The 14,598-nt window shown below is 40.5% G+C and overlaps 1 protein-coding gene across 2 annotated transcripts in view; it reads left to right on the top strand.

Moving 5' to 3' along the window:
- The window catches only part of drp2 (dystrophin related protein 2), a 132,294-nt gene that overhangs the window by 83,795 nt on the left and 33,901 nt on the right, over positions 1–14,598 (top strand). Inside the window, exons 1-2 of one of the 2 annotated variants that reach the window (XM_010784574.1) lie at positions 2,283–2,372; positions 5,916–6,090. In XM_010784574.1, coding sequence (XP_010782876.1) covers positions 6,035–6,090 — 56 coding nt within the window. In that variant the 5' untranslated portion in view covers positions 2,283–2,372; positions 5,916–6,034. Of the gene's footprint in view, positions 1–2,282; positions 2,373–5,915; positions 6,091–14,598 lie in introns of those variants that run through there. The other variant, XM_010784573.1, reaches the window with a different exon arrangement.

The following is a 14,598-nucleotide window of genomic DNA, read 5'->3' as shown; positions in this document are numbered from 1 at the left end:
CCTGATGCTAGAATCAACACAATGAGCATCCTTTAAAGTGTTCACATTGCACTTCCCCACTTCCTCCTCCAGCAATAATAATATTAATGACAGCTGAGCTCTTATTTTACCGCCGAGCTCTCGCTTCAAAGCCAAAAATTAAATATAAAACAAATGTCTTGATGCCACGGTTGTTCCTTAGGGGAATGTACTGTATCTCTGTCATTGAAAAGATAATAAAGTAGGAAGGGTAATGAAATATGTAGATGGAGTACGAAAAAATAAAAAACTGCGACCACTACAGTATGCTGTCTTGATGGGAGTACGGTGAGGAGGTGTGGAAGTGAACGACTTTCCTTTCTCCTGCTGTTCTGTCGGGTGCTTCCAATCACAAATCACCTCGCCACATGTCTGCAGACAAAAGGAGTTGAGCTTGGGAAGAGTGCAGCCATGTTTAATAGGGGGAACAGAAACAGTTTGACAGCTGCCTATGCCCAGCAGGGTTGTGGAGGGTATGGCTGATGGAGTTTTTCTTTCAGTAAGAGTGTGTCTCTGTGCATGCATTCTGTTTAATAGACGCTATTGAAGTGTTCCTCTGTGAACATGTGTGTGTGCTGTATCATTGGAGCTGCTCCAGTCCCTCCAGCAGTGTGTGACGGTTGCAGCTGTGAGGGGACGCTCAGCGCGCTCATCCTGCATCAACAGCAGAGAGGGGACCAAGAGCTGGAGGGTGTGTGTGTGTGTGTTTGTGTGTGTGTGTGTTCCCTTTTTCCCTTCTAACTGGTGGCTGTTGAGGGGCTGTGGGACAGTGGGACAGAGCAGCAGGGAGGCAACAGTCCAACCTCCACTAACCCCCGTCAGGCATGAAGCCAAACGCCGGGACACACAGCGACATGCATCCACACACACACAATGCGCACTCACTCACAGAAATGCACGAGTACACTTGCAAGGACTCTATTTACCACAAGGCCTCCTGGACACTGATACCCAGAGTCATTGTTAGCTTGGGATCTAATTGTTGAAGTTAAATCAGGGCTCGCCACATTCACAGTGAATCCGAGGCGCTAAGTTCTGGGCGTGCCTATCAGCACCAGCCAGTTCTTTTGGGCGCTGCATAATGGCTTTATCACTTCTGTTAAGTGTTTGTAATTGTGGGTGGAAGAGCATTACAAATTATTGTTGGCTTAAACCCACTGACAGAAGGATGTGTTCGCAATTACAGTTTTAAATTGGTTCCATTTCAGTACAATAACTCCATCTGTCAGGGCTGATTTATATTTCATTTGTTGTGAATATTTACTTTGAGAAGGAAATGTCCCTGAGAAACCTTATAAAGCCGTTGACTCATCCCAAATGAGTTTTCTTACTCTTTATCTTCTCTATTGTTTTTCTTGAGCACTTTTCTTTTCAAAGAAGAAGTGGAATAAATAATTGAATATGACCGCTGTAATACTGGTAAGGTTTTTTACTATCCTTTCTCCTATTTCTTATAGCTTTAATCTAGATCAGTGCTTACCATCTTGGGGCTCCAGACACCTCCAGAGGGCTCCACGGATACATTTGAGGGGTTCAAAAGTTATAAAAGGAATATGAAAGAAAAGCATATTTCTGTTGCACAAATCCTGCTGAGTCTCAAGATTTGTATTTGTTTGCATCTTCATGCTATGAACAATGGCAACGCTAACATGTTGATATTTAGCAGTAATGTTAATGTTCACGCAGGCTATCATTTTCTTATTTGCAGTGCATTCTCTGTACAGCTAAGGGTGATTAGATTTGCAGGTATTTGCTGATGAATTGGTTAAATTACAAAGCTTGACTTAATGTTGTTGCTAGAAGAAAGTGATAAACAAACGTTGTGCTGCCGTGGCTTTGACCCTTGTCCTCCTTATAATTGTGTATACTGTGGTAACATACTGTACTGCAGCAATGCGAGCATGTGCTGTAGGAACATAATCATTTATTTGTATGTGTGTTTCTCTATGAATCAAGACCATTCGCACGGACATTAGTGCAGTTTTCTTTTTTTGTGCGAGAGTGTGTGTGGGTCGAAGGACGTCAGGCAGATGGCCTTTTCTTCCTGTTGTTCTTCACGAGTGGGGGCCGTGTAGGTGTGGACAGGAATGTACAAGGACAGAGAAGTCTTTGACCAAGAGACAAGTTTCTGCTTATTAGGTCACCCATCTCTCCTCGAAACCCCCTCCCTCCCTCTATCCCCTCCCTGTTTGTTCCTTATATCCCTGAATGCCCGACTTTTCTCTGGATTCTCTACCAAGCCAATCACCAGACAGAGTAAATAATGTCAACTCTCAGTTACCCGATAGTGACAGGTTTAACAGTGTGAGGCTGAGACTGGAATCGAAACGCCACACCAAGACTGCACTTTTAAGGTAGGCACTGCACATGGAGAGAGAACTGCATTCATCTGCAGAGCTCCAGTAATGAGAGTAGATCCCGACTATCTCTCTGCTTCTCAGGGATATCTCAGCTGCAGTCTTGATTCCTTCAGATTCATATCAATGTGTAGACATGGTGTGGTTGCACAGTGGCTTAGATCCTCTGGTGCTTTATCTGCACGGTTAAACTGCCTTTACTCTTTTGCTTTTAAATCCAGCAAAGCGTTGTGTGCTATCTTTTATAATCTTCAACTACTTTGATTTAAAACTCACATATTGTCCGGGAAATGTCCTTCCAGGTTGCCTTGAGTTGTCAAAAAGAGACAGATGTTCTGTGTGCACTGTGTGTATAATTTTAGTCCATTTTTTTTAGAAGTGTCAAGCTTTGATTTCTGTAGTCGTGAGCACATAGAGGTGAGAGCTGTAGCCATAGCAGCAAGCAAGACGAATATTGTCTGTGTCACTTTGTGGCATGTCAGTGAAATCTCTGCTGGTTTTTCTGCATCGTTGAAAAACATGCAGCACATGCGCTTGACTGGCCGATGCCACATCCGATCAAGGCCGTAAATAATGCATGTTTAAAGCTTCACTCATGGTTTTGAAGTTTAAAGCGGGAGACAGAGCGACCTGAAGTGTTGCTCTGCGGGCTGGTACGTGCATGATGCAGAGGTGTGCCAACAAAGCGGGGATAATTGAAACGTGTGCATAACATGATTGTTGTGGACATCATTTCCCTATTGTGCTGCCTTCTAATGTTTCTTGCAGTGAAGAAATGTGAACTGATTATTTTTTTCAATATTTAAACAGGTTTATAAATACATTCCACCAGGTGCGATGGTGAATGAGTTTGTCTTTATATCGAACCCTTGTTGCTATCTGAGGCAAAGTTGAAGAGGAAGAGGAGCGATTTGATGTCGCCGACAGCGCTGTCTGTCACTCGGTTCCCTTTTCCACAAACAAACCTCTCAGAGCTATCTTTCACCCGCGGGGTATCCTCTTGGTGTTGGCAGTGATGTGGTTGATGGCTGTCATTGTTCAACTCCATTTCACATCTTAAAGAGGCAGCTTTCCAAAGCAAACAAACAATCAAGCTGCCACTCTCCTCTTAAACATCCCTCTGTCATGTCGAGCCTCTTCTAACTTGTTTCAATGTTTTATTCACTAACACAGCAGTGAAGTGAATCAAATGTGTACACAGATATGAAGGCGTTTAGGATATTATTTTTAGAAGTTTAGAAGCAGGTTATTTCAGCTCAAGTGAGGTCCTGGAAGTGGAAGAGTTTGCTCTTATTACCAGCGAAGGGGATTCAGACGGTGAGAGCAGGAGAGATGAGCTGATTAAGACTAACCCATACTAACAGGGGCTGTCTGAGGGAGAAAAGGGAGGGAAGGAAGCAGAGAGATAAAAGGAGACAGGTGAGGAAGAGATGGTGGTGATTTCAGGTGAGGTGGTCTGTAGAACAAATTAAAAAAAGTAGAGAGAAGAATGGATGTGTTCAGACAAGGAGGAGGCGTGAAAAGAGAGAGGATGCAGATAAGGAAAGGAGAGCAAGTCTTTCCCTCTGTCTCACTAGGGGATTCGTTCACTCAAACGTTGACACTGCAACAAACGCTTTCCTGGTTCATTTCGGGCTCAATTTGTTTTAGACAAACCACCTGAGCTCGGTAGAGAAGCACTTAAAGGTAAGCAGTGAGTGAGTTAACCCTTTCATGGTACCACCCTTTGGAAGATCTTCATTTGGAAGGGCTTTCTTAACTTCTTTTGGCACTAACAGCTAATAATTATCATTATTTTTAACAGACTATGCTGGTTTTTTATTATGATCCACCCTCAAATGGTAGATATTTTTATTTACTGTACAGCCAAAGTACACAACACATTATTAGACATATCATAAGCATACGGGATGCTATAATTGATTCTTGTCTTTAATGATTTTCCTTGTTATCATTTTCCTGATTCATCAAATAAGTCTCTAAAACTTAAACAAAGAAAAGTGTGGAAAATATTTTAGTTTTTCACAACAAACAGTCTAAATGTATTTAGTTATACTAATCACAAGGTATTTTCTTCAAGACATCACATTACATGATAAAGGGGTTGTGTCTTGATGACTTAATACCCAATTGAGTCTAGTATGTGTGTGTGTGTGTGTGTGTGTGTGTGTGTGTGTGTGTGTGTGTGTGTGTGTGTGTGTGTGTGTGTGTGTGTGTGTGTGTGTGTGTGTGTGTGTGTGTGTAATAACTACGTCTGAAAGCTGAAGTCTAGGGCAAATCATTGAAAGCAAATATTCAACAATTGTATTGTATATTATATTCTTTGCAAGCTCTTGCGGGCCACATAAAATGAGGTCGCGGGCCGGATTTGGCCCCCGGGCCTTGAGTTTGACACCCCTGCCTGTTGATGGATGGTTGCTCCTATACAGGTTATAGGTTGAGTCCTTCAGCATGGAAGAATCAGATTGACCAGTTTAAAAAGCAACATGATACAAGCTCACTGAAAGCTCCTGTTATATTGTGTGTGTGTCGAGAGGCCCAGTTGTTGTCGACGTAAAGGTTGTGAAATGAACAGAAAAGACAGAAAGCCTCTGGATGCCCTGTGACAAAACACAAGATTTATCTTGACCTGTGAAAGGTAAAAGCTTCTTCTGCCACTCGTTATGCTGTTTGTGTATGTACAGTATGTGTGTGCTTGTCTGTGTGTGTGTTTGTGTATGTATGTGTGTGCTTGTCTGTGTGTGTGTGTTTGTGTATGCCTCCTTGATTTGTTTGTCCATCAGGGGGATTGCACCTCTTCAAATGTAGCCTCCCGTGCCCCTCACTCTAAAAGTCTGTGAGAAAAGAGGCTTTTTGTCTGTGTTTTTTTCCTTGAGTTTAATGGAACGGAATAATGGGATGAAACTGCTGTTGTCTCATGGTTTTCAATCTTCTACACACGGGACACAGTTATTCAATTTGACTCTTTCTTCCCTAACTATAAATCAGATAAATGGCACCTTTCATTACGTTTTAACCAACATTTTCAGATTTGTTTTGACCTATTGTTGGCAGCAGAAACTAGCTTTACACAAAACATCACACTATGTCACCTCAAGGTTCATATTGTAACCTTATAATCAACAAGCTGGTTATTTATTTACCCAGCAGGCAATGGGGCAACATTATCTTCCTTTTTAAGTCTTGTTTCTGTTCATTGCTTTCAGAACATGAGGGACGTAAGGGGCTGTGTTGGTGGATATATAGTAAATGTAAAATAGTTGATACTTTAATATGAAATATGATTTGACTGGTCTGTTAAATCACTGAAGCCACCATTTCATCTTTGGCTTGACCATTGCAAAATAAATAGTAGACGGTCTGCGTTTTATACCCTTCTCATCCATTGTGTGTTGAGGATTCATCAAAGCCAGAAATATTCTCATTCTATCCTCATCGGCTTTATATATCAGATCAAAATATTAATTATTAATCAAAAGAGAAGAAAATCATTTGCCTGTAATACTCACCTGACTGTATCCTGCTCTTTCTTCTCTTCAGCTGCGGGGCGGCCCTCGTGGCCAGGATGCCACTGTGTGCCGTGCCAGTCCACAGCGGACGGTGAGGGGCCGGAGGAGGGGACGGAGTGCAGGAGATTGAAGGGAGGCGGCCCGCACCAAATGGGAGAGATGAACCTCTGCTGGAACGAGATCAAACGCAAGTCCCACAACATCCGGTAAGAGGACTTAGTGGTGCTAACTGCAACATGCTGGATAATGGGATGTTTCCATAGCCAAGATGTTGAAAAACCTCTGAGAGACAAAGGGGCTGCATTTGGAAACATCAGTGGATATAGTCAGTTTCTGTGAGAACAACAGCTGCCAACCGCTGACTGTATTTCTCCCTTGTTGGCTGTCTCAAAAGATTTCTTATATGACTCAATCAGGATGCAGATCATTTCCCCAACATCTGATCAGTTCAGCTTTATTTGTTAGCCAGCAGCTATCCGTCTCTTTCTTTTTCCAAATACAATCTGGTTTGCTGAGATTCACTGAGCTGAATAACTCCAAGCATTTTGGTGAAACAAAAAATCAAAAGACAAAACAACTTCCCGTTGCCAAATTTGGAAACAAATCGTTCTTTATAACTCAGTGGCTGTGAATTAGCCACACACCCAGTTTGTGTACAGATGAGTGATGATGACTTTTGGCTGGGCACAGTTTTTATTTTATATATCCCAGAGAATTACTTTTTTATGCTTGAATATGAAGTGAGGTTGTGGCCGTTTTCCTTTTGGCAATCCATTTGTTGGAAGCATAGATTGGAAGATATTATTGATACTGTATATGTGTGCGTTCAAAAGAAACAAAGCCTACATCTTTATTCTCTTTGTTTTGTTTGTTTTCGATTGCCCTCCAACAAATCTTCTTGTGTCCATTTACAGTCAGTTTTCAGGCAATTCAAAATGTATCGTCTAAGAATGTACTGTCAAACAAGTGTGCATATTTCAGTACCCCTTCCAGTCAGCTCAATAATTATAATATGAGTTAATGCTGCCATCACACAAGGTACACTCGAGAGGTTTGCCACTGCAAAACAATTAGAGGGCGGTTATGTTGTTCTTAATCGCAAACTGTCCAGGCTTGCTGCATCATTTCTGTTTCTTCCATGCTGTTTAGACAATCGCCCTCTTAATTGCTTACTTGACCCTGATGTATCTCAGATGAGGGAAGGGGAGGTTAAGGAAGGATAGTCGTGAAATTGGTTAAGACAGTTCCCCCTGCAGTCACGGGTAATGAGATCACTATAGATGGCCTGCAGTGGCTGTTTATACTAGAGCTGCACTCTGACTTCATCAGGCTGAGAGAGAATGGGAGGAATAAAAGGAAGGAGTCGATGGCGAGAGAGCGAGAGCAGACAGCTGGTATTAAATCATCACATTGGAGAGATGGGATGCGGGGACATGGGAGGAGCAGAGAACAAGAAGAATATAAGAAGGAATGAATGAGAAAGAGCTTCACCGAAAAGCTGTCTAACCTTGAGGGGGAGAGCTGTCCAGAGGAAACGTCTGACGGTATTTAATGCCAGCGGCTGGACAAGTGTAGACGACTGGCTTTATAACGGCCTGTCTGGCATTGATTGACAGGTGGCTGAGGCTCTGCTCACAAGTCCCGACTACTTTCTTCTATCCTTTAAACTGTCCTGCATTATACCCTACAGTATTCTGTATCTGGATTTATATGCAACCTCCTTTGTGGTGTGTTCATTTCTTTCCAATCTGCAGCCATGCTTGCATTTCAGTGAGACTGCACTCAGGCACAAAGCTGCTTTGAGCTCAATGGGGACATGCTCACAATGCTAATACGCTAACATGCTGATGCTATGCAGGTTCACAATTTTCCATATCTTAATAAAGCGTTGTGCCATGCTAATGGTTGCAATTCAATTCTAAAGACAAAGCGCAGCCAAGGATGGTTGGGATGTCATTAGCTTTGCCGAATATTGACTAAAGTGAGGACAATTCACTGTGACGGTAACATCGATGGAGGATTCATGAATGTTTGCACCACATAATGTGTCAATTAGATCAACATTTGATTGATTGGATAAGTGAAAACCTTTGGTTTGTAGGGACAACGTCAATGCATCTCTAAAGGCAGCAGGATTAATCCACTGGCGACCATACATATCTGTGCAAAACCGAGGCAATCCATCCAATAGTTGTTGAAATATTTCAGCCTCGACCAAATTTGTGAACTGGCCGACTGTACCATGCCTAAAGTTGCGCCTCCAGCGTGGCTCAAGATGAATCACATCTCCAAATTGTGGCGCTGATGTGAAAGCACCCAATTTTGAAAACACCCTGAAAGTGTTACAAATTAAGATAAGGAGTAAACAGCGCACAACATGCATTATCTAAATGTGTACAGGCAGTGGCAGAGAGAATTTATCAGCGTGACACAGTGTCGCTCAGCTAATTGGACTCCGCGCTGATAACAGAAGGTTACAGGACTTGATCACTTTTTTGGCATCTTTTATGGAAAGTAGGCAAATCCATTACACTTTTAACTTTTGCCCACACTCAGCAGCTGCCTAGCATGTGTTATCAAATTCAGAACTGTGCTTTAATGCCATTGGCAAAAAATATAGACATGCTGTTCGTATTGCTTTGGACTATATAGTGTATAGTGTAGTTTCAATTTGTATGCAGGATTGAGATAATAGCACCAAACAAGTGGACCGCAACACTGTTTTGCACTCTGTCTATCATAATCACAGCTGAATGATTTTGAAAATATATAAAAGAGACATTTGTATCTGCAGGCATATTGCTGAGGCCATGCAGCCATCTGTAACTATTGTGTAAGAAAATAATGTACAGTGTGAGAGCGTGGGAGGTTTAAGTGATTTTATGTTAATGACTTGGTAGAGAAAACTTCTTATTTTTGTGGTTTCCTAATTCACTAAATGGACAATCAGGGAATTATTTAGCTTTCCTTCTTTATCACTTTGAGTTTGAGTACATTTAGCTTTAGTTTACATTTGCAAAAGAAGAAAATGAAGCTTATGAAATCTTCCTCCATCAGTCAAGCTCAGCTAACTTGCTGCTAGCTGTAGCTTTGTATTTAAAACACACAGTGGTATTGACAACGGTTTGGAAACTGGAAGAATATATATTTGCCATTAGTGATAGGTACTAACCAAGATGTTTTGTTTTGTTTCTGTCAAGTTTAAATGAAGTCCACGACAGTTCAAACACACTCCCAAATGCCCCCGCTGTGGAATGAAGGATATCTGATTCAGACACACACACTTCCACCATTATAATTTCACCCGTTAGTGGTGTTACAGCTGGAACATTTTAACGTATGAGCCAACCCTAAAATCAATTTTCTCATCTCAAAAAGATACGAGTAAGCATATTTCCCGAAAATGTTAATTTATTTCTTTACCATCAGCTCAATGAGATCCTCCCCAGTTTGTTTTAGTAGCTCATATCCTGCTCAGAGTGTTATAGAGTTAATGGTCTGATCAGGCCGTATTTCCTCTGAAACCAGTGGACATTTGCATACTACGACAGTCAAACAGACACGACAGCTTGTTGCTGAATCATCACCAATCTCTGTAGTAGTGGCACAGAGTGAGTACTCAATTAGAAGCATGACTCCTTCAATTATATTTCTCATGTAACTTATATTACAGTGTCTAACACAGGAGTAACAATCAGGCATTGTTGAGATTGGGGTTGTTCCACATGGGGAGGTGCCCACAGTTTTGCACTGCAGGGAATGCCCACTGAGGATGGTGTGGGTGTTTCAGTGGCATGTGGAATTTATTTGCCGCATGGCTGGGATAACTGCAGAGTGCCAACCACCCACTGTCAGCGTCTGTCCGAGGTCAAAGGAAAACCTCTGAGTCGGTTTTCTTCTCTGTCTGTTTTTGTCATTACAACAATGTTTTCCATCTCTATTCACAAATAGAGATTTAAACAATCCTCATTCAAGGTCTCTTTTATTCTCCTCTTTTATTCTTTATCTTCCATCTTTTCTCTTTTTGTCTGCTGTTTCTTATCCAACCTCCACTTCCTATTCTTCTTCTTCCCTTGCCAGCACCCCTCACAGGAAGCCCAGTCTTTGTGTAATACCCCTCGGTGGTTCTCTGCTCCACTTTGCCTTCAGTGCTTTCAGGCTAAGTTACAGTACAATGCCTGCAGAACTTATTGAGCTCCAATTACATTCAAATGATAATTATATTGTTCACAGTCGGGGGTAAAATCCTAGTGAAGCTAGGAGGGTAAGTGATGAGAGGGCAGGTGTGTGTAGGTGTGACACACACACACGTGTTCACACATAATCGTGTGTGTGTTTGGCCCATCGTTCATTCAGTGGCTTGATGGATTTTGCTTTCACTGCTGCCTGATGATAATTTGGGGATTAAGTTGTTTATTTCAGGAAAAGAAAAAGGCAGCATTTTCCCAGGACACCATAAACATATTTGCTCAGTATTCTCACAGCATTACTGAATACTGTAAAGCTGATGGAAATATCTTTTTATTTAAGGATACCCATTAGAAGCACATGGGAGTGTCTGTAGTCTCTCTGGGGTCTTGAGCATAGAAATGCAACAGAGACATAATACAGAAAACTTAAACAAATACACAAATGAGTAGAACAAACTTGGCAGTACAATAACACATAAAGGCTGCTGTTGTTTCCTAAATGAGACCCACATTTCAAGCTTTTGATTTTCTCATCTTAAATGCCATTTGTTAATGACATTTTTGACGTCTTACTCAATTATTTCAGCCTTGTAATAATTACTTCAAGCCTTTAACTAATTTGCTTTTCATCCAGAGACATCATTTGTATCACACTGAGTAAAAGAAAAAGGAAATAAGATATTGATAGAGAAGACCTGTGTGAAAGACTTCAACACACTTTATTACGCTTTATTTGATCAGACAAACCAATTGAGAATTAGGAGCCACATGAATAATTGAATCAATTGCCACTTTGTTTGTTTTTGCGCTTCAATTACAACAAATGTGAAGCTGTGAGGGGATCTTTGTCGGCATACTGATCATCTGGTGCACGACAAATCAGAGGTGGTCTTGGATAAGAGACCATGTTGGATTGTTTTGGACTGCTACAGTGTCTCTTTGAGTATTAGGAGAAGTAGTCAGGTTCTGTGCACACATTGTAACCAGGCGTGCATTAATGGATCAAATCAAATCCCCAAAGGAGTGAGAACATGGTGCTGTAGTCAAAGAACAACAAGGACTCAAACACTGGAGACATGCTTTATTTATTAGCTAATTAGCTTAGCTATATATTTAAGATGATATAATATATTATATCTAGAGAAACAGTTCAGCACATTGTAGGCTACAGATTTTCCTTTTCAAAAGATTTCTGTGTCAAGAGCGTACTCACCGACTGGAAATGTTGGAGTCATGACATGACCTGTTTCTTTATGGTAAAGCCGTTTTGAAATTCTTGTTAAAGTTGTTTGGCTTTGCTAATAAAAAGTCAGTATTTTGTTTGTGTCAGCTTCTTGTTGAGGAGCTCTACCAGGCTTTCTGGCTAACTCTGGCATATTTCAGAAATGTTATGAATATCTGCTGCTCCTCTCAAATAAAGTAATTCACTAAACCTAATACTGCATGCTGTCCCAGGTTATAGTAGACTTTAATATTGAGTGGGAATGACTGGCTACAATGGAAAGGGGCCACAAATGAAATATTTCAAGAGGAAGTTAAGTTTGGATCAAACATGTTTTTATTTAAGGTTTTTGTCATATACAAACAAAATATTCAATCAATTAAATTCAGAAATACATTTTTTCACCAAGAAGTTTGTTTTAAAATCTCATAAAGGTTAGGCGATCTTTCTCATGGTTACAGTGGCCTAAGGTAAGGGAACTGTCATTGTTAAAACAAATCAACATAATACAAGCAGCTGTCTTCATTTGAAAGTCTGAAGTTTTGTTTCCCTACTGTAGACTTCATGTTTTTATAATAGCATCACGGTGTACTTCCTCCTTTGCTCCAGACAGTCAAGAGTTGTATCATACTAAGGCCGTTAAAGGGCTAAGGTAAACACATATCCTTTTTTGACACGTCTTGTTGGAAACTACTGTGATATTTAAGATATTTATTTCCAGCTATACGCAATCACTCTCCCTGTTTCAGCTAATCTTATGTTATATCTTTATTTTAAATCTGAGTAAAGGGGGCAAAATGATCCCACATACATTTTCCAACATACATTGTGATAAACACCCAGATCTAAATCTCCATGAACACAAACACAATAACAAAGAATAACCATTCAGATTGAAAACCTCTGGGGGATTAGTAGTAAATTATTGTAATCTGATTACATTGTCGAAATGATTATGTGATCCATTACAACTCAACCCTGTTTACATGCCAGTGTCTGATTCAGAGACACAATGAAAGATTGTCCTCAGCAAAACATGAACTGCATGAACCAGACGTGCTCATAATGCCATGTCTGTGCTGCTGTACACACTGTAGGAGTCTCTGCATACTGTACAGAAGGAATTTGGTTTACATATCTTCATATAACATTATAAGAATGAGTGTAATGTTCCAGCGCTCCATCATTCACACAGGAAACATTTGACTGTTGGTTAATTATAGCAGTGACTCACTGTTATACAGAAGATGATGAGCTTCTTCTTCTTATGGTTTCATTACTGTTTGTTAAAGCTACACTCATCACATTTATTTTAACGACAACTCTTTATCGCACTGCAAAGGAGATTTATTTCTGAAATTGAAGAGTAAAAACGAAAGAAAGCTGGGTTCATCAGTGTTATAGAAGTTTACCATTTGTCGTAAAGTTGCCTTAAAACCAGTGATTTTCATTTGTTTTGTATTCATCCTTTGACTCAGGGGTATCAACATTTTCTTGTGGGTTTTTATTTCTTATTTTGAATCTTTTTTCCCAAACTCTTTTTGTCGTTTTGAGCTACATGTGCATGCGACATGTTTATCTGTGGTACATTTGTTACAGATGTGACTCCCCGTGGGTGTCGCCTGCTGTCAATCTTTGAGTGTCGAAAGTACTTCCAGCTGTTTTAGGTGTAAAGTAGCTGCTGAAAGAGACGCTTTTGGCGAGGCGTCGTTATAAAAGACCCTGAATGCATCACACGCCACACACTCTATCCCTACAGTGAAAAGAAAGAAGGGAAGCAGAAAGAGAGAGAAACCCCGGGAAGACTGGCACACATTAACAAGCTGCTTGCACTTTACAGCTATCACAGCACATGATTTAGTGATATCGAAGTTCAAATCTTTCAGTTACCGTCGGCACATGAAGCAGCCTTATCATTTGGGCTTTATTTATTTAGTGGACACACAACAGCATCTTCAGTCCAGGTGAGGGACATGGGATCAGATTCCTGGGGTCCTATGTTGACTTTCCATTACGGAGGCATACTTTTTGTTTGCTAAACTGTGAGCATCTGTGATAAGAGCCTATGATTTTAGCACTTGTGTCATACATAATAAACACCACACAGACAATGTTACCTCGAGGACATGTTTTTGAGTTTGCTGTTTTCTCAAAGCAACAGGCGTGTGCCTTTTTTTAATCCAAACAGTTCACTTCTGTCTTCTTCTTCTTCTTTTCTTATCATCTGTATTGCAGTATTATACAGTATCTGATCTGCCAAGAAGGAAACATCGACATGGCTGTATCTCCTGTAGATGTAGACCAAGTGCAATAACTTAGTTTGCAGTTTATTGATTGTTTGCATTCACACTTGCAGTTTGGTCTGAATTTGAGCTACACCATTTTTTGGCAGGGTAAATAAGAACTAAAACAGTGAATCAACGCCAAATTGGGTATGAGAAGACTTAGAAACTGTTTTTAAACCTTGTGGTTTTTTATCCAAAAATCACTGATAAAGTGTCTCCCCACTGAGCGAGTTCAATTAGTTGAAGCTCCATGTAAAGATGCCCTCCGGCAGTCTATTGGTTGGCATTTAGGTTTTAATTTTTTTCTCTGATCTTAAAGGCTCTGCATACCGCATTCAGAGCATGAATATAGCATTAATCAAAAATGTGAAAGGTCAATATGTAGTCAAGTAAAACTGTATCTCTGTAAGATCTGCCTCTTCGTGATGTAATACGGGCTTCTTCTCTGTGAGTTGTTTACGTAGCGGTAGAGTTGTTTTCTGTGAAGACAAATGTTTAAAAAAAACAAAAAGGCTATGCGTGTAACAAGTGAAAGTTGACAAGTGTTCCGGATATTTGTAGGAACGTCACCAAAAAGGAGAAATAACTTTATAAGATATCATACAGACAGTTGTACGAGTGTATGTTGAATATTTTATGTGCTTTACTGATGATTTCAACACAACTGTTTTGTTAGCTGATCAAATGTTATGACTCATTATTCTAACAGCTGTGTAGCACCATTTAAAGAAACCTGGTTTTTATATGGTTTGATCTGCCTTTTGGAATTTCTTTTTCAGAACTCTCTCCATCATGAGACCTGAACCTAAGCTTGCCAACATCGCTAAGAGTGACAACATGACCCAATAAATATGACACATCTTAATCTACTTTGATTTTACCCTTTCACAGTGTGGCATCCCTGGAGATAAATATACACACACCCTTGAATGTATCCGCTTTTTACTAAAGGCAGTTCTGCTCTGTCACCATCAGCTTATTTAACATCGCTGCAAATGAGAGAGAAAAATACTGAGG

The sequence above is a fragment of the Notothenia coriiceps genome, unplaced genomic scaffold (assembly GCF_000735185.1).
Source record: "Notothenia coriiceps isolate Sejong01 unplaced genomic scaffold, NC01 NC01_scaffold00026422, whole genome shotgun sequence".
NCBI lineage: Eukaryota > Metazoa > Chordata > Actinopteri > Perciformes > Nototheniidae > Notothenia > Notothenia coriiceps.
Note: the sequence above shows the minus strand (reverse complement) of the source record. Positions and strands in the feature narration are given on the sequence as shown.